This window comes from Myripristis murdjan, chromosome 23, assembly GCF_902150065.1.
Source record: "Myripristis murdjan chromosome 23, fMyrMur1.1, whole genome shotgun sequence".
NCBI classification, from domain to species: Eukaryota; Metazoa; Chordata; class Actinopteri; order Holocentriformes; family Holocentridae; genus Myripristis; species Myripristis murdjan.
In genome coordinates, this window is record NC_044002.1 from 3,947,981 (window position 1) to 3,972,806 (window position 24,826).

General features: G+C 40.2%; 1 protein-coding gene across 2 annotated transcripts in view; it reads left to right on the forward strand.

The window, feature by feature from the left end:
- The window catches only part of cped1 (cadherin-like and PC-esterase domain containing 1), a 77,329-nt gene that overhangs the window by 50,755 nt on the left and 1,748 nt on the right, over positions 1-24,826 (forward strand). For both annotated transcript variants that reach the window (XM_030046229.1, XM_030046230.1), the window contains exons 15-20: positions 16,727-16,838; positions 17,165-17,301; positions 20,104-20,324; positions 21,520-21,621; positions 22,405-22,492; positions 23,593-23,739. In XM_030046229.1, the coding sequence (XP_029902089.1) occupies positions 16,727-16,838; positions 17,165-17,301; positions 20,104-20,324; positions 21,520-21,621; positions 22,405-22,492; positions 23,593-23,739 (807 nt within the window). The remainder of the gene's footprint in view (positions 1-16,726; positions 16,839-17,164; positions 17,302-20,103; positions 20,325-21,519; positions 21,622-22,404; positions 22,493-23,592; positions 23,740-24,826) is intronic.

Below are 24,826 nucleotides of genomic sequence, written 5' to 3' on the forward strand. Positions count from 1 at the left end.
CTGAAAAGATCTGAAAGATTTGTAAAATTCCCAGGCCGTCTGGTAGTACTGTAGGCTAGTGACCAGCCAGCTCCAGGGGGCGCATAGTGCATTGCCGTTTCATCCTTCATATGCCGAGCTGACATTGACATTGACTGGCGTATTCCTGACTGGCATCTGCTGTCTTGAATAGGCTCCAATCTGAAGTCTGCAGTCTGGTTGAGCTCCATACCTTAGAACCTGTTTTAAAGAGCTCTCTCTACACACGAGAATTAAAAAAACATGTACGTCTTTGTGATATATGCATGTGCCAAGAAGCTGAGGAGTGTCTGCAGCGGTTTGTTGACATCCCAAAGTTTGGTTAAAAACGTCTTAACCACGTCAAAAACTGTAGGGAAGAGGAAGTGCAATGATAAAACAAGACTGAGTGGTTTATATGGACGGAGGAGGAGGTTGAGTCCCTTCTCAAACTCACAAATGAATACAAGTTGTTGAAAATAACTGCATGATCAAAGTGGCACCTGTGTGAGGTCAGCGTCCCCCTGTGAGCATGAGCAAAGAAGCAAAGTGGCGTCAGTGACATCACCACCAACTGCTTCATTTTGACCGTCTACACAGCAGAAGGAAATTCCACCCTGGACAGCGTTTTCCAAAAGTCACCAAATCACCAAAAACAATTTTCATGTGGACAGGAGGTTGACACAGAAAGATTTCAAAATAATCTTAAATTTGCCTAAATCGCTGTCAAAGTGTACTGTCTACTTAATGTACAGATACATACACTTGTTATTTGATACATTTTGTGTCCCAGTTATATTTCAGTGGCAGTGTTTGCATTACAAGTTACACTTGCAGTGCATCTTGCACTGCAAGTTACAATTATAACTCGCTGTACAGTATCACACAATGTTACACATGCACTCTTACTGCAGGGTATGTAGATGAATGTGCATAATGATGCAAGCTAATATGTGACGACTGTATGTATGCACATATTCTCCTGCTCAGTCGCAGTTTTCCTGCTATGTTAAGTTTGACCTCTGATGTGATTTTCTTTGCAGAGGTTTTTCACACATTAACTACACTAATACACTGGCCACTTTTCTCTCGGTCTCTCAGTCTCTTTCAGTATCATTCTGACTGGTGTAGTCTTTCTCTCTGTGATGACTTTCTTGCTTTAGACTTCTCGGCTACAGTCAAGATTTGTAGTGGAGTCAAAGTGCCCATATACCGTATGTAAACCTGTGTGTCCTCATTAGTGACAGATGTGTGTGTGTGGATAGTGTGGTAAAGCGAGGATGTTGCGTCAGTAAGACAGAATGAGCAGATGTGTGAACGGGCTGCTGCCAGCACCCTCCACTCTTCCACTATTTTTCTCCAGCCCTTCTCCTCTATCCCTCTCTTCCAGAGCCCATTTTGGACCAGCCTGTGCTGGTTCTGGGTTCCCCATAGAGCCATTTTGGCATTCTGGGAGGAACTAGCCATTGCTGTCAGGCAGGCAGTTAGGGAATGCTTGGACCACCATATGCCAAGCAAAGCCTTTCAGTCATCAGTGCATGAAAAATCACCCTTTTGCTTGTGCAAGTTTCTATGGAAACCCCAAGTGTATCCAGATTGGTGCAGAGGAGGGTTAATCAGGCATGGTCCTTTTGGCAGTGGCACTGAATCCTATTCCAAATGAAGAACCAGACTGATCAGACTGTCTTTGACGAGTATCTATTTCCAGTAAATTTCATTTCATAGCATAATTACACCTCAGTCAGAGGAATTCTGCAAAATGAAAAATAGATCAGTATAGGAAGGAACTTAATGACCACTTAAGAGATTTTTATTACATGTCATGACATCAAACTGATCTTTGATACCAATGAACAGCCCTATGGACTGAGAATATTGCAGTCACTGGACAATCAAAAATCTTTAACCTTTTGGCACATAACATTGTTATTGTTAAGGGGGGGTTGTTCTGGGGGAGGCGGGGGGGGGGGGGGGGGGGGGGGGGGGGGGGGGTTGCTGTGGGTTGTTGCTTTGCTGATATTCTACTACAGTAAAAAGTAAAAGTAAAAAGTATCTCTTTTAGGTTTTAGAAACAATAACTTTGTCGAATGTGATCTTTTCCATGAAATTCCAAAAGGATTAGAAAAGGAGTACAAATTTCAAATTAGAGTCTTTTAATGGGAAATTTGGAAATTTCCGAAAAGCACACCAACAAAGTAGCCAAATTACTCTTCTCCTCTTTTTCAATTCATGATTATTTCTGTTGCTTATAGAGAGCCAATAAAATGTGTACTCTGTAATGAATGTGATTTGAAATTTATATAAGAACAATAGTCAAACAAAAATATACAAATACACAAAAATGCTACTCAGCTACGGTAGCATGAGTAAATGTAATTAGTTACTTTCACCTTTGCTGGATATAATACCTTTGTTTAAAAGCACTTGTAGTCTTTCTTGCACTTTTTGGAACTCTGAAGAAATGGTCTGAATTCAGTTCTGTTGTCAAAAAGAAGCTGCCTGGCCAACTCACCATATGTTATATTAACATATAAACTTCAGTGTTTCAGCTGACATGAGGTTGAATATATAATGACAAAATATGCATTTTTGGGGGGAGCTGTTCCATTAAATGGCTCCTAACCTTTGCTGCCTTCATTTATGGTCACAACAGGCCAATTGCAGAGATACAGTATCATGCCATGCAGCTGTCACTATTCATTAAGCTCAGGTCAGGACCGCACTGTGTGTAGTCTTATTGTAATGCAATGACTTCCTGGCATTTGGATTCAGCAGGGCTGGCTGTCTCTCTATCCCAGATAGTCTCCACTTTCCACCATCCTCTTTTAGCTTTCATTTTTGTATTATGGAATATGTTGTTTGTTTTTCAGTTCCTTGCAGTGCAGATGTGTTCTGTTGTCTTTCTCACTCACTTGCTCTCTCTGTCATGGCTGGCTGTCTTTCTTTCTCTTGATTACCTTAACAATTACATAATCCCACAATCAAAAAAAAAAAACAAAAAAAACAACCCAACCCAAACAAACAACAACAGCACTAAAACTCCTTGCCCTGCCTCTGAGGTCGTGATCTAATCTCTCCTGACATCGCCCTGGAGCATTACTCACCACATGGGACCAGATCCAGATCCACAATCTAAGGTCAGTTCAGCTTTCATCACTGACACCAAATGAGTCATGAGTCCTGTAGCTCTGGTCTCCTTGCTTTGTTCAAATTCTGAGACTCTGGTCCATAGTCACTGTAACTGTAGCTTTGCCTTGACCTCCAGAGTGGGTATTGCACCAGTCCCACCTTAGCTGTAGCCACTGATGCTGATGGATTTCACAGTGCTATTGTGCAGGAAACTCTTTTGCCAGATACACTACTTGGAAGATACTGTGCCAGATTACAGACTGCAGGGGTTGGCAGTGTTACCGTAGAGGAGAGGGAGTAGGGTTAATGCCTTCACATGACCACAATCAGTGCTGGGCTGTCGGGACAGGCAGATGACCCTTACAAAATCTGGAATGATTGAAACTATTTGGTATTTTTGCCCTGAAGAAATCACTTTTTTTTATTGTCAAAATTAAGTTTTATGTCATGAGTTTAAGGATTTTCTAGTTAGCTCAGAAACGAATGTCTCTCTTGCATAATGGCGCTCACTGCAATGGAACCTTGAGACAGCACTCATTTACAATGGTACTGAAGTACAGACATACCAAGCAGGAGGTAGCAATAAAGGAAAAGTACATGGCTACATCAGTTAAATAAAAGAACGTAAATTTATCAGTCCTAAAAGGTAAATGTGCAGGAATTGATAGTGAGACAAATAAATACAACAATAAGAACAATTATAAGATTAAAAGCACTAACAATTGTAATCAATAAAATTAGCAATGAAACCTTGGGATTGTCTCAGTGGTATTAATCAGGTCATCATAAAGTTTTTTCAAGCATATCCCAAGTATTTGAGTCACTGCAACATTTAGGAGATCTTCTGGCCTTTGCAGGGCAAGTCTCTGAGTGCGTACAAGGGTTACCAACATTGCAAGAAAGCAGGGTAAGAGATGGGCAGGCGTTCGTAAAATAGCTTCATAAATAAATTAAAACAAATGCGGGTCAGGCAAACCAGTGTGTGTGTTTGGATGTTATTTCCATGTGTTCATCACATTTGGTGACTAATGGAGGGGACATGGGGGGACATGAGGGGACATTACATTCTTGCATGTGAAACTCAACTACAGGCTTCAAATGTCCTCACAGAAGTCTTGGACACCCTGTCTCGTGAATAAAGTTTTACGCTGTGTAACCTGTCTGTGCAAATAATTGCTCAAAAGACAGCATACCTGAATAATCCAAGCCCTTTACATGCATAAACACCACATGTATAGGGGACTCATTAAACCCAGTGTGTTCCAACAATTTTTTTGGCACCCTCCCTGCACCCTGGAAGGCCAGTCTCCAATTCCATTTTCAACCAAAACAGTTCTGATTTTTGAACCGTTCTGTTCAGGATTCTTGGAACCAAGGTACAAACTAGTGAACCGGCCTCTATTTGCACTACTTTGGAGTGGAACCATGACCGAGGTGTCATCAGGTTGATGGCCACTTACCCCGGCATTGCTGTGGCTGGAGCCTCAGTTTGCTGGTTTACTGCTCTATTTTTGGTTTCAGTTGGGAACCGACTTTTTGGGTTCTGAGCCAATTTATTTTCAGTGGAAATGCTCAGAACAGTTCAAAATTAGGTTGCAAACCAGCACTGAACCATTTCCTTTTTGGTCAAAAAGGCCTACAAGAGTAGGTAATGGAGTTGTAAGATCTTGTAACTAAACAAACATATTTACTGCAACCAGTGTGTGCCTTCTCAAAAGGCCCTAAGGCACTAGATGCAATAATTGACTGCAGGTGGGAAATATGAATCAATGGCACCAGCTATTCTGCACCACAAGGGTACTATAAGACTATGTCATATAACCCATATTAGGACATCTGTCCAGCTGGACTACTGTTAAGTGTTGATAATTTGTTCATACGTCAGCTATGTGCTATTACATAAGTGACCGCGGTTTACAGTCAGATTCATAGATGGTGAGCTTTTCACTTCACGCAGATCAGAAGAATTACCGACAAATAGGTCAGAGTGGTTCTGAAAAACAGACCATTTAATCATTTGTTGATGCTTGAAAAGTGAAACAAGTTCAGAGTACGTACAAGAAGGTTATTTGCTGCACTGGTTGGCTTATCATCTGACATGTGCACATCTGATGCTTGTAGTGTGTTTCTGCTCAGAGGGCCATATGGGTGGCAGGTTGATAGAGCATTGTACTAAATCTTTGATCTTGGACATGTTTTTGGAAATATAACCCTAAACATACTTACACACACAGTGAGTAGTGTGTAATCTGTGTGTGTAAGTGTGTAATCAGTGTGTCACTGTGGTTGTATCTGCCTTTTTAAAACTGGACAACTTAGGCTTAGGCAATTTTGTGAAACCTTTATAATTAAAAAACACCATGACAGCTTACAATAAAGTTCAAACAACATACAAAATAACATAAATTGTTCATAAGTACCTGAGTATAAGAATTGCTTTAATGTTTTCTCTTCATTGAGTCATTTCAGAGTGGGAAATGGTTGGGGTATTTGTTGCTTCTCCATTTGTTGTTGCATCTAGTGCCCATGAACCCAAAACACATTCCAGTTTTGACACTCATGCTTGTACAGTGCAATTGCCCCCAAGACTGTGATGGTTTTTGGCAACTTTATGGAAGCTAATGTCCAGTTGAACTCTTTATAAATGTTTATGTTACTGCACTAACCCAATGTGATGGTCAAAGATCTTAAGAGTCACCTGGAGAACATGTTCTTGATGACCAAAATGTCTCTTTTGTTCTTCTGGGTTAATAACACCAACATTTCAGTGGCACTTAAACCATCATTTGGGAGTCAACATAGCCAACATGAATGGGAAGCTTAGAAGTAGCCAGTAAACTTGAATTATTTTGTCTCTCTGGTGCCTGGAACAGGGTTTGAAGATCGTGGACAAATGGTCCGCTTCTTGGCAACAGATATTGGCTAGAGATAGTCTTCCTATATGTAATCTAGCCCAGTTTCTGTCTAAAAACATCCAGACAACTCTCAGTGTTTGACTGATTTTGGAGTTATTACAGTGGTCTGGACATCCCATACAGACCGTACTGACTGTTGCTTTCTCTGGCCTGTTTTGTTAGTCTAAATGTGTCAGATGATTGCAAGATGATTGCATAATTACATGAGCCCTTGTACAGAAAGATGCTTCTGAATGATGTCTGGCTGGCTTTCTGTGAAGTCATTCTAATAGTAAGACTTATTTGAGATAATGGTCCTTTACAAGTGATGCAAGGCAGCTGGCTGGCAGCTACCTCCTCAGTCACATGAACATTTTTCTGTAGTCCTACCACACTAGATCATAATAAATGGTGTGAGGACGCTGTCAGTGATTGATCTGTAGAAATGAAGCAAGACAACTTGGCCATCCAAGCTTACTAGTCACTTAAATACCAGATGTAGTTGCCATGCAAACTATGAGTGATGTGGTATGTGGACTTTGGTATTGCCCTTTGTATGTTAATACAAGTTTAACTAAGTTTTAACAAGAAAGCAAAGCCAGCTAGCAAATAATAATAACCTGTATATAGAAAAGTCAAGTTATTTCTTAGCTTACATCAAACTAAAAGATGGATGGCGCCTTTCTACAAGCATATTTTTCTTATTTATTTAATCAGGTAATCCATTTTGGAAGAGTAACTTAATGGGATAAATTAAAAAACAACCATAAAATACAAGAAAAGAAATATTAACGATTAAATACATGATAAAAACAATAAAACAGTAAGTTAAATCACAGACACAAGGATCTTTTTGGAAAGGAAAGAGCTAGAACAGAGAGCCGTTGAATTGTTTAGCTAATATCTCACAGTGGCCTTAAACTCATTTATTGAAACACAGGACATTTTATTGAATCTTATCATGCTTTCATTTCATTATGCTTTTGTACAGTATGTCTCAACTAGTGTGTGTGTGTGTGTGTGTGTGTATGTACGCGAGCCTTCGTATCATGTTGCAGCAGTGTCTCTGAGGTCACATGTTGAAGGCAGAGCTGTCAGTTTAGTCCTCTGTTCATTTCCTCTGTGTGTTATTGGGAGCTCTTATCTGATGGAACACCATTTCAACTTCTGAGGCTTATTATGCTGCACTGTCACTGAGGCGGCTGGCTGTGTATGTGTATGTGTATGTGTGTGTGTGTTGATCTCATTTTCCTGTAGCTCCATTCACTTGATACATTCATCCATCCAGTGAGACCATAACCTTCAGTTAGTTACAACAAGGTAAGGCAGCGGCCATACCTTGGAATCAGGTTTATACACAACAGGCTCTTTCGTCTATGAGAGGAAAATAGACCTCTGCTAGGTCCATAATTTGTCTGTCAGTGAATACAAGTGTCAGTAAGTGAACTTGTTTGTTCCTCCATGATTTTCAACAGTCTGTTATGGATTTTTTTTTTCCCCAGCTGCTTTAGATAAGAGCCCAGCAGCCTACAGTACAAATGATGTCTGTGTCTGTCAAACATGTTATTGAAGACTGAAATCAGCCTGCATGGTCTGGCCTTAGTATTTTGGAACTACACTAAATCTGCTTATTTTGTGCCAGATTTGCTTTTTGTTTTGTTGTATTTGAGCACTCCCTACCAGAAAATAGCCTCTCTAAAATAGCAGTGCATTTCTTTATTTTACATGAAGTTTAAACAAATGACTAATCATAATTAGATCTGTATTCTCTGTCCATGGTGCTGAAATAAGTGCCAAAATAGATACAATGAAAGCCATTTTCACTGCTCCCTCTTAGTCACACATTACATGAAAACATTAGGCATTTTGCATGTGAGAGAGCTACATGTATATAAACAGTTTTCAGGAGAATAGTAGCTAATTCTGGCTGGCCAAAGACTGAATCATGCAGTACATACCTTAAAACCTCAATTAATAGCCCAGGCTTTTATTTGCTTCAGTCATTGAATCCAACCGACAGACGTGCCTTTAATTACTTTTAGACAAAACTCTTGCTCAGCAAGGATGCAAAATACTATCAGACTGTTTATTTAAATCAGTATCTATGAATATTACCAGTATAAAAATGAGGCTACCTAATAACATATAAACTGATTGATTGCAAATTATGGTAGAAAAGAAAAACAAAACTACACCCCTGGTAACAGCAAAAACGATTAATGTAGACCCGGCTTCTGACTGAGACTGGCCTTTATTTGTCAGACTTTGTAGATGTACCCAGGAGTATAAGGGACTCAGTTTTTAATTGGGACTCGGCTTTTAAAAATAAGTTTTAGGTATAGGTACATTGCTATACCTAGTTTTTGGCTGAAACAATGCTTCCGAGTGAGACATTAAAGTAACCTGCGCTTTTACACGCTACTTTGCATGCATGGAGTCACCCAGCTGTTGTTCATACCTCTTATTCAGCTCAGTTCGTTTAACCATTAGAGAGCAGTGCCATTGAAACTCAAATAACTGCGCGCAGACCCCTGACCACCTGAGTGTTGTTCATCAGGACTGAGAATGAAACCCGTGTCATCGATGGGAAATATCCCCACAGCACAAGGTTATACGGGTATGAGCAGCGGTGTGCTGACATCTGACAGCAAGTGGTTTCTCATGCTTGGAAGGCTTAGCATAACAAATGAACTGAGGACAAAATGCAGTCTTGACTAATACTCATATTTTGCTATTTCTTCCTGTGCTCTTAATTGGTATAAACAGCAGATTGGGGAAAACACAACAAAGACACAGCAGACAAGTCCAAATGATGAAAACTCAGTCCAATAATACTATTTGTGAGTCTGTCTGACATTTAATCGGGCAAAGTGAATCTAAACAAAAACTAAATACAAATATGCAACTACTATACACATGATTTTTCCATTCTGGTTGGGACCAAAGAAAACACGCTGTAGGTTTGATGTTTCCATGCTGCAGTAGCCAGTTCAATATTGGAGAAAGCTGGGCTTAACCCAGTTTCTCACATCCAAGTATCACCAGGTTACCAGATTATTCTGATTTAGTTATGTCATGTATGTAGTAGAGGTGTGCAGAGGAACCACTCTTTGAATTTGTATTTGTATTTGTTTTGGGGCAAAATAATTCGGATTTGGATTTGGGAAATATAAAATGACTGAAATTCCTGCTTGTTAAAACTCTACTCTAAACCCAAACCAAAAAGAAATCTAGCTGTGAAGAAATGTGACAGACTTCGGTCTCACTCAGTGACAAACGTTTAAGTGAACCCCAGTCAATGGAGTTTCTCCACATGCTTTTGGGCAACAGGCATTTACTGAGCCCAGTTCATTGCTGTTTGGCTCATGTTCCCTATTTGGTTCTTTAGTTTGTATGAATATTGTTTATCATGAGCTCTTTGTGTTGTGTTGTTAATTTTAAGGATGGTTTCACATTATTTGTGCACCTTGACTGTTATTGTCTATTGTGTTTATTCTTTATTCTGTACCTCCATCCACAAAACAATTTGTGTTGTATGATTTCCAGGAATTTACTACTCCAAAATAAAAGATTGGATGGCAACGATAGACAAAATCATCCTTCACAGAAAACCCAAATTGCTAACAGACTGTGTATATTAATTAAAGCCAATTTTTTTTGAAAAAAAAAATGTTTGGAACAGTAATTTATTAATCAGAAAGCCATAATTCATTACTTGCCCAATATGGGTTTGGATTCAGGTGCATCCCTGCTGCAGTAGCCTGTTCAATATGGGAGAAAGCTGGGCATCTTGACCCAGTTTCTCATCATCCAAGTAGTGGATCTCCAGGCTACCAGATTATTCTCGTTTAGTTGTGTCATAGTTGTGTCATTTATGTACAAAGCTAGGATCTGAGTATTCAGGTTAGTGATTGGATCACTAAGTTGATGTGGAGTCCATGCAACAGCTCCCCTGCAAGGCCTGTATCCCGCTATTTCCCCAGCTCACTGGAATCCCATATAAGTTGACATTTGGATTCCTTGCATGATTCATTTTTATTTTTTTTAAGCTGCTTGATTGCAGCCATGTGGTCGCCGTTCTTTTGTGTGTGAGTACGTGTGTGTGTGTGTGTGTGTGTGTGTGTGTGTGTGTGTGTGTGTGTGTGTGTGTGTGGATGTATGCATGAGCACTGTACAAAAAATGCTTTCTCTTGGCAAGTGATTACCTCTTGCCTTGCCTGTCGGTAATTCCTTGGCTGTGCGCCCTGATAAAGTCCTTATGTACGTGACTGGAGGTGGGATACCTACTTCCCGTTTTACCCCCTGGGAATAGTTTATGCAGTTTACGCAGAGATAGATATCCCTGCTCAACCCTGCGGAGAACATTGAGGTAACCTTAAGGTTTGCCACGGAACCAGCAGTGGAGAGAGCACAGCACACTCTGCCTTGTGGTCTTATGATTGATCGACCTGTCATAATAAGTCATATGTATTGTATGGTTATGACACACTGTGAGAGGTTTTATTCTCTCACCCTCTATTTTGCTCCGAAACACATGGACCTGAAGGTAGCCACTGACTGGTTTGTCAGCGCCTGACTGCCTAGCTGTGGTCATATTTCAGCTGTTACAACTATTTATGTAGATAATGTTTCAAGAATTTGTTGGCCTCTCCAAAAGTTAATGTCGTCTTTTATATCCCCCAGCGTGCGTTTTTTTTTCCTGCCGTTTTTTGCTTTTTGGCCATGTCTTTTTTCCCAAAGTTTTACAATCATTTCCCACTTGTTTGGTTATGTTTTTTATCAAAATTGGAAAAGGGAGTATACAGAAATTGCATTAGTCGTTGACATGTTTTTCTTGAAAATCATCAGCAAGCATTTTCATTTATTTTATCAGTGCTCCCTGTCACACAGAATATTCCCTGCCAAAATGCAGCAGAATGATCTATTGAATTCAAATGAAATGTCAACCTGTCTATGAAGTAAATTCAACCACGCAGCGCTTCAGGATGAATACAAAGTCTCTGCTGTCCATTCCTCTTCAGCATAAATCTAACCAGCAAATTGCACTTTGAATGACAAGCAATGTTCTGTGTTTTTCATTCCTGAGAAAAACAGGGCACAGCCCTTGTGACATTTTACCTTTCTGTTCTTGTTTTTTAAGGATATGAGAGACAAAAGTCTTTGCTCCAGCCGAGCTTATCCATGAGCGTGACCGTACAGCATGCGATTACAACCTACAGCGTTTCATTTAATCCTTTTTGTGACAGATTACATGAAAACTCTTTTACGGGCAGTAATAACAAAGACTGTGTCGGCGGCCCCGGAGCAGGGTTAAGTGAAAACAACTTGAAACATGCCTTGTATGTTAACTCCTTTTGACTTCCCGGTCAGATCACAGCAATCCATTGTTCATTCGCTTTCCTGCTATTGCTTTGATTTTGAGTGACATTTCAGTCACAAACCTTAAATTTAATTTGATGGTGTTACCGTAAACCGTTTCGCTTAATTGAAGTTTTTCATCAGTTGTTAGTCTTGGAATATTAATTAATCAGAAATGGAGCGATTTTTACATCAGTTTAAAGTTGAAAAAAGAACAAAAGACAAGAGCTCCACACTAATTGAGACACTGTAGATTCTGCAGATTTGCCCAAAATTTAATTCTGACATGGGTCACTGGTAGGAAATCTTCTCCATATAGGACTTGATGAATCAAAAGTAAAGAGAAATACAAGCTCATGTTTAAAACAGCAGTGAGTCAAGACTCTGACCAAAGAAAGCTGGACTCCCCAGTCTTAGTTCTGCTATGTGTAGTTTACTGCACTTGAGTGTTTCAAACAAATTCCTTTTCTTGCCATTGGGAGCTTTGATTGTATCTGTTGCTGAGGTATATCCCCTAAGTTAGTAAAAGTATCTGATTGCAGAATTTCCATTTATGCTGTTTTCGTTGATGTAGTAGCAAAGTTAGATTAGAATTCTAATACCGTTTTTTGGAACTGACACTGATTTTACTGAGGAGTGCCGCTGATTTTAGCAAACCTTCCAGTCCATCTTTACTTTGATAAATAATTTCAATTACACAAAAAATGGGTATCGGGACTTGTTTTTTTTTTTTTTTTTTATTTTATTTTTTATTGGCATAATCCACTTTGTTTGTGCTGCTTTATGTGTTGAAAGTGTTATTTTGGAAGCTGTTTTGTCACGCTGTAGAAATACAGTGTCCTGGATTCAGTGGCTAGATGAGAACAGAGCAACAAATGAGGATATTTCACTACCATATCCTACTCAGGTAAATACACAACCCAGCACTCCAAATGTTCAATTTTGCTTTGAAATGAAAAAAAAAAAAAAAAAAAAAAATCAGAGGAGAAAACTGGGAATTGGCTCCAGGTCTTTAGAGCTGACCTCCGACCCATATCCTCCACCTCTCTATCTCAGTGTCAAACTATTCACTGTGTCATGAGCCTTACTTCCTCTTTCACTCAATTCATAGGATGTAATAGGTGCCTTTTTCAAATCAAATTTAATCACAACCATAAATTTGGAATGGAATGGAGAAGGAAGCCTTTCCCTCTTACTTTCATCGCTGCATTCATCATGAGAAATCGCTGCACATTATAGAAAAAAAGCTGTGTGTGTTTGAGTGTGTGTGTGTGTGTGTGTGTGTGTACATGTGGGTGTATAGTGTTTGCCTGATGTCACAGTGTGAACCCTATCTCTCCTCGCCAGATGCCTGCAAAAATAACTTAGTGACCCTAGCCCTCTGATCAGGACTAATACCAGTGTTTACACTTGTAGAGGAAAGACTTAATCTCCTTTGTAGTCGGACCGGAATTCCTAATTTTTCACCCTCTCTCATTTTGTTGCTTTTTCAACAGATATGTTTTTCTCTGGAATGCCAGTCCTTCTTGAAGTGGACGCAGACACTTGGTTGTCGAGTTAAGCTCTTTTGTCTGATGAAGGTTTATGATTTTGTTCCTGCAGGGTTGCTCCTTGTCAGTGGATTGAGAATTCTTTTCTTGCCTCCTAAAAAGGCAGGGAGCTAGCCGTTCACTAACAAGGTTACAGCACAGGGACAAACTGCTATGATCTAATGGAGCCCCTTGCCGGATTAGCTTCCTGGCTTACCCAGAAAGGGAGGGATTGTGTTTTGAGGGGATTAGCATTATATTAGGATAGGTTAGCATAGCTCTTTGATCAAGGCAGATTATTCTAGTGTTGCTGTTGTACTCTGGACCCAGTAGCTAACTGCCCATTTAATACAATACCATTACTGTGGGTAATTTAGCCAGTCACATACATTTTTTCCAATGAATGGGGCAAATATGAACAACAGGCCATCAAATATCTTAAATGTCACTCTTAAGAAAATATGATATAGTAGCTTTACCCACTGGTGATACCACATTTCAGATTTTCCTTTGATTTTAATAATATACACAGTGTGTGTAAACACTGGTGCCAACAGGATAGGGCACAATTTGGCTTTTGCCAGGCCTTAGCCTAAGTGAATGCAAGTTGGACCTAAAGAGCAAACTCTTTTTTAGTACAGCAGTAGAAATCAGTGGTGGAAGTTTTCAGATCTTTTACTTAAGTGAAAGTAGAAATACCACTGTTGCAAGTAAAAGTCCTGCATTCAAAAGTAAAAAAAAAAAAAAAAAAATAGCATCAAATCATACATAAAATAGCAATAGTTAAATGATTCATTGAGCAGAACGGCCCTTTTAAGAATCATATATATCATGTTATTGGACTGTAATTACTGATGCATTATTGTGTTCATCACTTTAATGTTGCAGCTGGTAAAAGTGGAGCTAATTTTTATTATTTTACATACTGCTGGGTCACTTAACCTGTAAAAATATATCATAATTTATTAGTTGATTTATAGTTTGTATTAATAATCTAAATCTGCAAAGTAACTAGTAACTAAAACTGTCAAGTAGATGTAGTGGAGTAAAAAGTACAATATTTCCTTCTGAAATGTAGTGGAATATAAGTATAAAGTAACATATAATGGAAATACTCAGGTAAAAGTACTTCAAAGCAAAGCAAACGAATCTGTATACTGGAAGGCACATACTGTATCTAAGAACTCCCCACATCTTGCGATATTTCAAGACCAGCTTACACTCAGTGTTTAGCATTTGGTGACATATAATTCATCATATTGAAATAATCAGTCAGTTTTATCAGTCATCAGCTTCACTTGTCATGAGAATTAAAGTTCTTATATGCCAGAATTTGAAAATTTGGTGGTAAATGATATCAGAGGCAGGGACTTTGCTCTCCATTTAACACCTCTATAATTAAATGAACTTTGTGGACTGAACTGACTTGACCAGTTCCTCATCTCAAATAAGCCAATGGGACTTTGATAGGGGCAGCCACCTGAAGTCACAACTGTGTAATGAATTTTAAAGAGAGGAACAAAAATTCTAATTATAAATGGCTGTCAGCTACGTGGCATGGAAGCTGGCAGGCTACTTTTGAGACGGGAAAAAGGGAGAGAGGAATGAGCAAGGGGATGAAAGGCGGCGGCAGTGCATTTTCCTCAGGCGGCTTGTCTCTAGCCCCGGCAGCTCCCTCAGACCTCCAGCCCTCACTGTTTGTGCGTGTACACTGTGCACAGGTACGAACAAGAAAATCCCTGTTAAGTTGTCTTGTGGCACTTTGTTGTGAGCTGCACCGTTGCTGTGCAGAATGTGACACTGACATGCGAAGCCCCTCAGAGGAAAGGAGGTGTGTGTGTTTGCGCGAACATGTGAGTGTATATGTACTGGTAGGATGTGCGTTTGAATCTTGTGTGTGTCAGTGTGCGGTTGAGGCTCCGGCGGCCTTTCTGAAGTCAGGGCCAGACCTAGTGGCTCCCACGGGGCCTCTGGGATACAGAACCGCCCGCTGTCGTTCATCTGGTCAGGTTTATTTGACCTGTGAACTTTGACCAGCGGATACCGATAGAGCTGTACCCGCTAAGCTCTTTGATACAAAAGAAGGGCGATAAACAAAAGGGGTTGAAAGACGTAAAACCTTTGATTTGAAGAGAGCATCATCGGTGGGATCTCGGAAAGTCGGCAGAAGGGAGAAGAGAGGAGATGAGGACGGAAAGGGGTGAGAGGAAAATGCAGAGAGACAGCCAGACAGAAAGTTGAGCAGTGAAGAGAAGGTATCAGGAATACATGAAAAGAATGGAAGGTCTATGAGAAGATGGACTGATTTTCATGGTAATTACTGTTCATCTGTCAAAAATAATACAGGAAAAAAAGACAAAAAAAATGTCCTTAGAGAGGGTGAATTGCAGCTGTTACAGTACATATAGAGCCCTCCATGAAGGAGATTTTTTTAATCACCTACTGTATAAATGATCCATACATGTTAAGTATACACCAAGCTCCAGCCATCAGTGTCCTCAGGAGAGCTGCAAGCATCACTCTGAATTATTTCATTGTGTTAGATGCTATCAAATGTTCCATTACCTCAATAAAGTCAGGCTACAGTGGGTGGAAATAGTTGAGGCATTTAAGTAATAATCCATGACTTTCTCCTACAAACAAATGTCCTTTCACCACTCTCTGTGGTGTAATACAATAGTAATTCAAGGTATATCTAGTTCATGAAAGTTGTTACATTAGCTGTTTTAAACACCTGGTGTCTGGTGTATCTTTCCAAGGCAAAATCCCCTGGGAGACAGGAAGTGATGTGTTTTAGGTTTCTGGTTTGCTTGTAAAAAACAGAAGAACTGGGTAGTGAGCATGAGCGATGATAGCCACCATGACTGAAAAGACAAAAAAAAAAGCTCGCAGTGTTAGATGGACTGATTACATTTCATGATACCTTGTGTGTAAAGTTGAGATTTCATCCTGAGGGTGGTGCCAGAGAAAAGCTCCAGCAAAGTTGACAGAGTTCATCCTCCGAGGAGAATGAAAGTGTTTACCATACTTAATGGTAATCTGACCAGTAGATTTTGAAATACTGTGTACAAGCCAAATTGTTGGCTGTTGGTGCCACTAGAGGGAAGGGACTTGGGTCCATGAAGATGCCCAGGGTTCATCCTCTAGAGCGGGAGCAAAGAAAATGTCTGGTCGAAGAAAAACTGGCGATAAAGCTCGTGCTAAGGTAAAGACCCATTCCTCTTGTGCTGGGCTCCAGTTTCTGGTCAGCTGTCTCCACAGGCTACTGTGGAAAGGCCAGTATGTGGAGCATGTTGGTGCTGGTGCCCCAGTGTATCTGGCTGGAGTACCTGACCTCTGAGATCCTCTGAGGTCCTCTGAGCTGGCTGGAAACATCAAGATGACTTTGATCATCCACTGTCACCTGCAGCTGGATGATGAGGAGCTCAACAAGCGGCTGAGTGGAGGGACCATCACTCAGGACAGCGTGTTGCCCAACATCCAGGCTGTTCTGCTGTCCAAGAAGACCGAGAAGGCTATCAAGGTGGAGAGCAGCACAAGGAGGAATGTGCTCTTGGCAATCCACCCAATAGATTTCAAAATAGGTTGCCTTGGAGTACAGAGATGGATGCACCAAACAACCAGCAACCAGGCTAAATGAAATTCATGCAGATTTTATATCAGACCACCTACAACCACACCCAATGTAAAAATCTACACATTCAGATGGATCTGAACATTTATAGTTAGGAATTTATGGATGTATACATGTATAGATGGGTCTTTTCAAATGACTGACTCTACACACAATAATCCATCCCCTCTTTCCCTGTGTTGCAGGACTGTGGGCTGATTGTACAGCCAGGGCAGCCATGTGGCCTGCAGCCCTTCCCTGGACCCAAGACTTCAAGCACGGTTACACCTCAGCCCTGTACCTCAGGGGATGTTCCAGGTTGGTTTTTATTTCTTTCTGTTTCCTCTCTTCCAGCAAACCTTGAACTACAGTATGGCAAGTCCCTGCATCTGGTACACCTAAACGTCCAAACCTGTCGAAACCTGCTAAATTATTGGGGATAAATTGAAACAATGACTGATGACTAATAAGATCATTTGGTTGAATTCAACTCCTTCATTAAAAAGGTTTTAAAAAGGTGTTACATTTGGCTTTCTGAAACCTACATTCCTGTCTGTCTCACATTCTCTCTCTGTTATATCACTTCATGCTTATCTACTTCACTTTCTGTCTCCCCCTCTGTCTCTCTCTCTCTTTTTCCACAGGCCAGTGGGTCGTCCCTTGTCTCAGCTGTGCTGATAACCGGACCTGTGATTGGAGGGAAGTTGCTTGGCAACCTGAGGGTTGTTATCACCCCGTGCTGGACCACCCACAGCTACAAGACTGCATGACAGACAGAAAAGTGAGGCCATGGGATGGGTCTTAAGGCTTTATCAACCTAAAGGCAAAAGTTTTGTCGGGGAAGTATTTTTCAAAGCAGCTACAACCTAGATACAACATGGGGAAACAACAGCTCTGCTCCAACAAGCTTCCCATTCTGGGGAATATCAAGGGATTTTGAGGCATGTGTTCCAACAGGGAAAGTGGGAATTTGGAAATTTTCAATGTCAGGGAGGTTTACAAATCGGTCACTTTAAAGTAATATAACAATACATTTTCCAGCTTGTTTCACGTAACTAGAGAGACTAACTTTTCTAAAATGAGAAACAACAAGGTTGGAACCAAATTTTAACATGGACGTGCTCTGACTCAGTTTTACATCACGGCCACTTAGGGAACCCTGTGTTCAGTTAGTTAATAAATGAAAAATTCTCTTACCTCAAGTTTGTCACCTGTGATGCTGGATTAGCAATTACCATGCTGCTAGTATGAGGTAAAGTTAACATCAGGTGATAAATAGCATTAACCACACATCTCATAAAGCACGGCCTAGGGAGCCAGCTGCAGCCAGCCTCACTGCAGTGCCAGCTGAATGAATGGGGGGTGTTAAAGCAATACACTTTTTGGACAGTGCCGTGTGTGTCCAAAACAATTTCTTTATGTATTTTGTCTCCATCTTTGGCATTCAGCACTCATAGAGATCACCAGTCATGAACTCACAATGGGTTGATTACTATCAGGGAGTAACAAAACAGGCATTTATTTACACGAAAATGTCACAGATTATTACTTTAACTCCAGTGCTTACAGATGTTTGGAATTCCTCTTTTTAGATAGCACAGGATTCAGTGGCTTCAAGGAAAATTTGACTAATGCTGAGAATTAAGCAGGAGGAATGCATTTTAATCTGCATGTAGAGGTCAATAAAACCCAAACACAAGATAATGGAAAGGAGCTGCCAACAGGATAAATGAGAGAGGAAGAGAAAGCCTGTTTCATCAGCCGCAGCCTCAGATTGTTAGTATTAGATCAGTACAGAGATGACAAACTGGATGCTGCTCTCCCGTCTCCAAAAGCTTTTTTATGTAGAAAGAAGTCAAGCCAGAGCCAAACATTAGAGCTTTTTCCAGAATTAGTTATGTTGATGATTGCTGTATGCTGCTTAGGTATACCAGTTTGCAAAGTTTGAAGTTTCAAATTTGAAAAAACAACTTCATTTTTTCAGGTTTGTCCATTTTTATGTGCTGTTTATTTATTGTTTTGTGTGCATCTATTTTTAAGCTATTGTATTTTGACAATGACAGCAAATATGTAAGTTTGGAGAAATCATCAGGTTTTCCATCTTAATACCTGAATGCACATGCTGTTGTCATCATATGAGACGGTTTATGAACACACTGTCAAGAGGGTTTTAGATGACTGGTGGATAAGAGGCAGTGTCAGCCAACCCTGCTTTCGTTTTGGCAGTGACATTTTTAACTCATAAGGAAGCTTTTAATATTTGACATAAGACTGGGAGACAGTGAGCCTGTCAAGAAGTCACATTCATGCCGTTCAATTGCAAGTGTGGAACAGTTTAATCCTGACAGCTGCAACAGGGGATGTATTGATGTAAATCATGAATTCTTTTAAAGGGATAGTTCACCCATTTTAAAAACTGTGATATTATTTCATTTCTCCCTAGCGGTTCTGTAGGGCAGTAGTGGTGCTATCTTCTTCTCATTGTTACTGAGTACTGGATACTGACTGGATGCTCCAAATGCTAACTGTTAGCCTCCTGCCATTGAGGTGGACTTCCCCCCAGCTAACATTCTAAGAAATAAGTGCTTTAAACCACTCAAACTGTTACTGTTAGCAAACTGTTGGCAGAATTTTACAGTCTGAAATGAGGTAAAAAAAAAAAACAAAAAAAAAAACTAAAAAACTATTTTGCGTGTGTGTGGTGTAAACTCTGTGTGCTGGTCCTCAGTTACTTATTTCAGTGGCTGGCAGGTGCCTGAAAGTTAATGAAACGTGATAGATGAGAGGGGAAGAAAAAAATATATAATATCACTGTCCCTTTAAGCCAACATCCTAGTATTAATATTAATAATAGCAACAGGTTTCATATATTGTCTCCACTTTGAATTTAAGAAAAGTTTTGTTAACATGGAGAGGAGCATGTTGTCCTTCAACCGAGGTTAAAAGCTGCTGTTGTAAAACTCTTAAATGTTCTTCCAATGACGTGTTCTTCCGAAGAACTTCAAAAATCGGGCTTTGATTTGCGAAATGACCTTGTCTCTCCCTCGGCAAATAAAAAGAATAACACCAAGCTTTGTTTGTGATGTCAAAATCCTGGAACCTTCACAAATTGGTCTTAATGGGACACAGAGTGAGAGCACTCAAAGTGCTTTCACAGGGATATGGTCACATTTTGTTCGTGAAGGGACTCTCTTTTCTCTTAATTCTCTTTCCAATCTCTTTCAGCGACAGTAAACTATTGTCTATCGATGACATCAAAGATTGCAGTCTTAAGTGTCTTTTGCAGTCGTTTAACTTTTGGACAGAGTATTTTGGAAATTTTGATGAAAAGGTCAGGTGATAGAGCATCTGAGTATCATGTGTGCCAGTAGATTTTTTAACTGCAAATGGATTCAGTTTTGAGGATATGAGTATTCCATGTTACCTGAGGAACAAAACAAGTTCAAAAACCATAATGATGACATAAGGTTGGATTAAATAAGAAACTGCAGGTTTACTAGTACCACTTACTACTACAGAGGTCTTAAAGGTCTTTGACTTTCTGAAACTTGCAGATAATGTTGTTTGTCACTTTGCTTCTCAGGTGCTGTTCATCGGTGACTCCACCAACCGGGGGATGATGTATTTCCTGATGGAGCGGGTCAACACCAGCCTGGAGGACTGGGGCAAAGCCCACGACACTCTGATTTACAGCAACTTGAATCAAGGACGCACACATGTCAGCTACTCGTACTATCCCCAGTTCTGGCTGGAAAAAAGCCTCAGACCCACCTTTCAGCAGGCCCTGGAGCAGCTAATACACAGGTGATTGGCTGGAGGGATGGTTGGTTGTGTATGCATGTGTGTGTCGAGGAGACAGTGACAGCAACAATGTGCATCCCAACATGCATCCAAATAAATAAATAAAAATATGATATGACAAATAAACCCACAATACAAATTAGATTCAGATCAGTGACTTGTTTCCATTATCCATCTGCTGTGCCATATAGACCACTTGTGCTCGTATGTGTTAAGACATATGTCAGCCTTTCCAGCCATATGCACGGTGGATTACTCAGGCATTCTGATCAAAGGGTGTGCAGTCATGTGTTGGGAGGTTTGTCAGACTGATGTCTCACAGCAGAGCTCCTAACCACTGACCTCACCCTGCCTTAGTTGTGGTCAAAGCCCAAACTCAGACTGTGCACAACTGAGCTTGTTAGCTGCCATTGTTGCCATGGTTGTAAGCAACTTAGCATGAAGAGGACAAATCAAGCATGTAACCAATGTTTTAAAGGTGTATTAAGCAAATTTAACGGTCCCATAATAAAGAATGGCCATAATATACATAACAAAAATATGAGCACAATATGAAACAGTGTCAGATGCTCATTTAGTTACTGTTCATATAAGAAACTTTGGTTAAAAAAAAAGAAAAGTGCTCACAAGCTGACAGGTAAACAAACAAAATTTGAGGTAAATGGATTCATATGCTAATTTGTTTTGGGTTTTTTTTATTATTTTATTTTGTTTGTTTAAGTAATATATTTGTGGGAGTTGATAGTTATTGACCAGTACCAATGACTAAACAATTTCTTAGCCTCACGTTGCAAATCTCCATATTAACAAGTCATTAACCGTATTTCCCCAATTAATAGCCCGGGCGTTTAATATGCAAAATTAACTTGGACCCCAGGCATTTAAAAGAACCAGGCGGCTATTCGCTGCAGGCCTTTATTTATTTTTGCACAGACCTGCACCAGGCCATTATTGTGATGACAGTTACTGTCCAACATATTTACAATCAGTCGATTTAAGATTACGGTACACCCTTTTTTCCTAATGTTAGCTAGCTCTCTCACAGTGCTTGAAGGCAGCATTAGATTACGGACGTCTTGTGCTTGAGGGTTCTAGAAAGAAGACTTGTAAACATGTAATTGCATGTGCATTTGAAGCTACAATATACACTACACAAGTTTTAACAAGATGCTTGACCCCTACACGACCCTCACCAAAGGTCACGACCCCTGGTGAACTCCAATCAGACAGTGCTGGTGGCAGGAGGCGTCCAGTGGCTCAACACCAATCACCTCAGGGTCATCAAAGAGGTGTTGGAGCGGTAAGCAGACACGCACACACACACACACATACACACACACTCACACACACACATTTTAAACAAATCCAAACATCTTAAGCAACCTCGAAGTCCAAATTCCACCTTAGTATCACCACCAGGTAAACATGAGGATTGGAATAGTTAAAAGACAGAAGATTGGTAAAGACAGAGCATCACTATCTCAAACCGCTAAAAACATGGCAGCATTAAACTGCCTGCCATTTCTTGTGTGCAAAGCGAAGCATCTTAGCAAAACATCTGCTCTCTTGTTGACATTGCTTGATAGTGTATACAGGGAGATATTCCACCTCCAAGAATATGTGAGGCCACCTCCAGGGGGCAACATAGAGCACTAATACTGGGCAAAACAGAGTCAGATAAACAGCGGTTAATGGGACTTTTCGAGAAAATTAGTTCTCTACATTTTTTTTTTTAATGCATTACTGAAAATGAGAAGAGGCTGGTTAAGAAGATACACATTTCTATGTTTCTATTTTTCTAACATTTAGCCCCACTGAGCGCCATGTATTCTACTCTGTTTAGCAAGTGCTCAGCACTGCGCTTGATGGTTAAGAGACTGTACTGCACTCTTTTTCTTCTCTTTTTTCTGTCTCAGAGCAATCAATGGCCATGGTTCAGCTTTGTCTCTTTCTCTAGACTTTGGCATAATAATATCAGGCCAAAATTGTGGTATTGGGACCACACTACTAGTTTGTCCAGTCAGTTTGTTGGTCATTCTCTCTGTCACTGACTGACATTGTCCCCTCTGCTCTTCATTCCCAGAGAGGGTCTCAGTAACATCTTGGTGGTGGTGAAGTCCCTGGGCATGGGTTTCCATCTGCCTGTAGATGGCATCCGCTCTCTCAGCCTGGTACGTTCACAACTATAACAGCTGCATTCACATCGAATTGGAAATGACAGTTCAAAGTTCTGCCTGTGAGGTGTTCATGTGTTGCTGATAGCTGTCAAGATGCCATCACTGAGGTTTTCTGTGGACTTTTATTGTCTATGATCAGCTTCTTATACTTAACGTACTTTGTGATAATAATACTTAAAGTTTATGTTTTACAGCAAATCAAACACTGAAATGTAAACCACAAACAAAAAAGCCATCAGGTAGTTCAGTCCTGCAATAGCATTTTTACAGTTATCAAACCCAGACTTATGTGAGAAAAATCACTTGCATGTCAGTGTCTTCACTTAAGTGCAGGTATTTTCTTGCTGGTAAAGCAAAGAAATAAGAATCCATTATTAATACTGTCTTCATGTCAAGTTGGATTTACCATAAATACAATCTACTGACTGGGAAAAGTCACCTTGGCCTCCGTGCTGATTACAAGTAGGACATATTTTGTGGGCAGTAACATCTCGTATAACACATAAGCATGTCAGCACGAGCGACAAGCACTGCAGCAAATCTACTACAGTCCCAAACAATCAGTTATATTTGCAGAAATTCAGTCAAGTCTAGATTTAAAAAAGGGAGTCGTGTAAATCTCAAATTTCCAAGTAATGTTTACCATGTGGAAGCTGAGGTGAACGGTATTTTCAAGCAGGAAGCCTATTTGGACCATCTTTTCAATTCCTTCCCTTCACGGAGGTTGATGGCTCTTATATTCTTCTGCACATTATCTGAAACATGTTCCTCAGTCGTTCTGCTGCTGAGTCAGCAAAGTTTCACATGCGACTAACCGTGCTGTTGCGGTGAACATTTGTAGTTCCAATAGATCCCAATGAGCTCTCTTGAGCCAACATCAGCAATGTCTCTGGTCATTCAACAAACAGAAAAACACAGATCCAGTTCCCATGTTCACGCTTAGTTATCTGAAACCTGACCCACTCACAGACATGATATGCCTCGCACACTGCCAGATGTGTGCGTTGACTCTTCTTTGGGGGGATATTAACAACATATGAACACCTTTCTCTTCATTTTGACTGGTGGCTGTTTCTTGACTGTCAATCTTTTAGAGGGGAATACAGGAGCTCTACCGAGAGAACCACAAAGTCATTGCCACAGCAAAGCAGTATGGGTATGAGGTGATAGACACATTTTGCATCACCATGGGCCGGTACAAGGAGTTCCTGCAGGGGCGATGTGCCTGCCATTTCCATGAGGTAACTATACATTATTTTGCAATAAACCAAGTCTTTGGTTGATCCCCTACTTGCTTAGTCACTTATTTAGACCTTTGGAACAACAGGCCATTGATAAATTGCTTCTACCCCCTTCAGTTCTGAGCTGAGTGTGGTGGTGTTGAGTAATCAAAGCAAATTAGCAAATTAGAGCTAACAGTTGTGGAAGACCAGCCAGAGAAATACAGACAGGTCAACAAAAAGTTCACACTGTGGAAGCTCCATCTGCAAATAGTTTCCTTGTTCATTTTCATTATCTGTGCTGACATAACTAAGAGGAATGCAGTTTTTTGGGAGCCCCATCGGTCAACTGGTCAACTGCTGGGTTGTATAATTCCCTGGGCATTACATGAGTCCACATGGTGTTTGAAATATGCTCATTAGTTGCTCCTTGCTCCCCTGTGCTGCTAATCCTAATACTATATTTCTGTCACTGCATTCACTTCTATAGCACGGCAAAACAGCTGCCAAAATAATACTTTTAGCACATAAACAAATCTGAACAAAGTGGATTATGCCGATATTATTACATTATGCCAATAACAACAAGTCCCGGTACCCATTTTTTGATTAAATTAAACAGCTTTTTTCTTGTTATTTTCTTATTTAAAATGGAAATTATATCCAAGAGGTTACATCTGCAGGAAACGTTTGTATTTATAACTGCCTTTCACCAGGAAGAACCACCCTGATAGTATTTTCACAAATAATTGTAATCACTGGGACTATTGCATATTGAAGTGAATGGAGAGGTAGAAATGCACTACTATGGATCAACACAAATTCCTGCTTGATATTTATCAGCCATCTGAGATTCTCAGTGCATTCCAGGAGTTATTTTGTGATGGAGGAGTGTTATAACTCTTTTGGTATCCTCACTTTCCCTGAACCTGCTTCATGGACTTTGACTTATGTTACGTGTATTTTTACCCATAATTCATCAGCTATACTTTCTGATCCATTTGGATGAAAAATTATTCTTAGATCATGTGATGTCATTACTATGACATGCTCCTCAACAACTCCAGGTATGGTGAGTAAACTTGGTGCTTTCAATCAGATGTGGGTG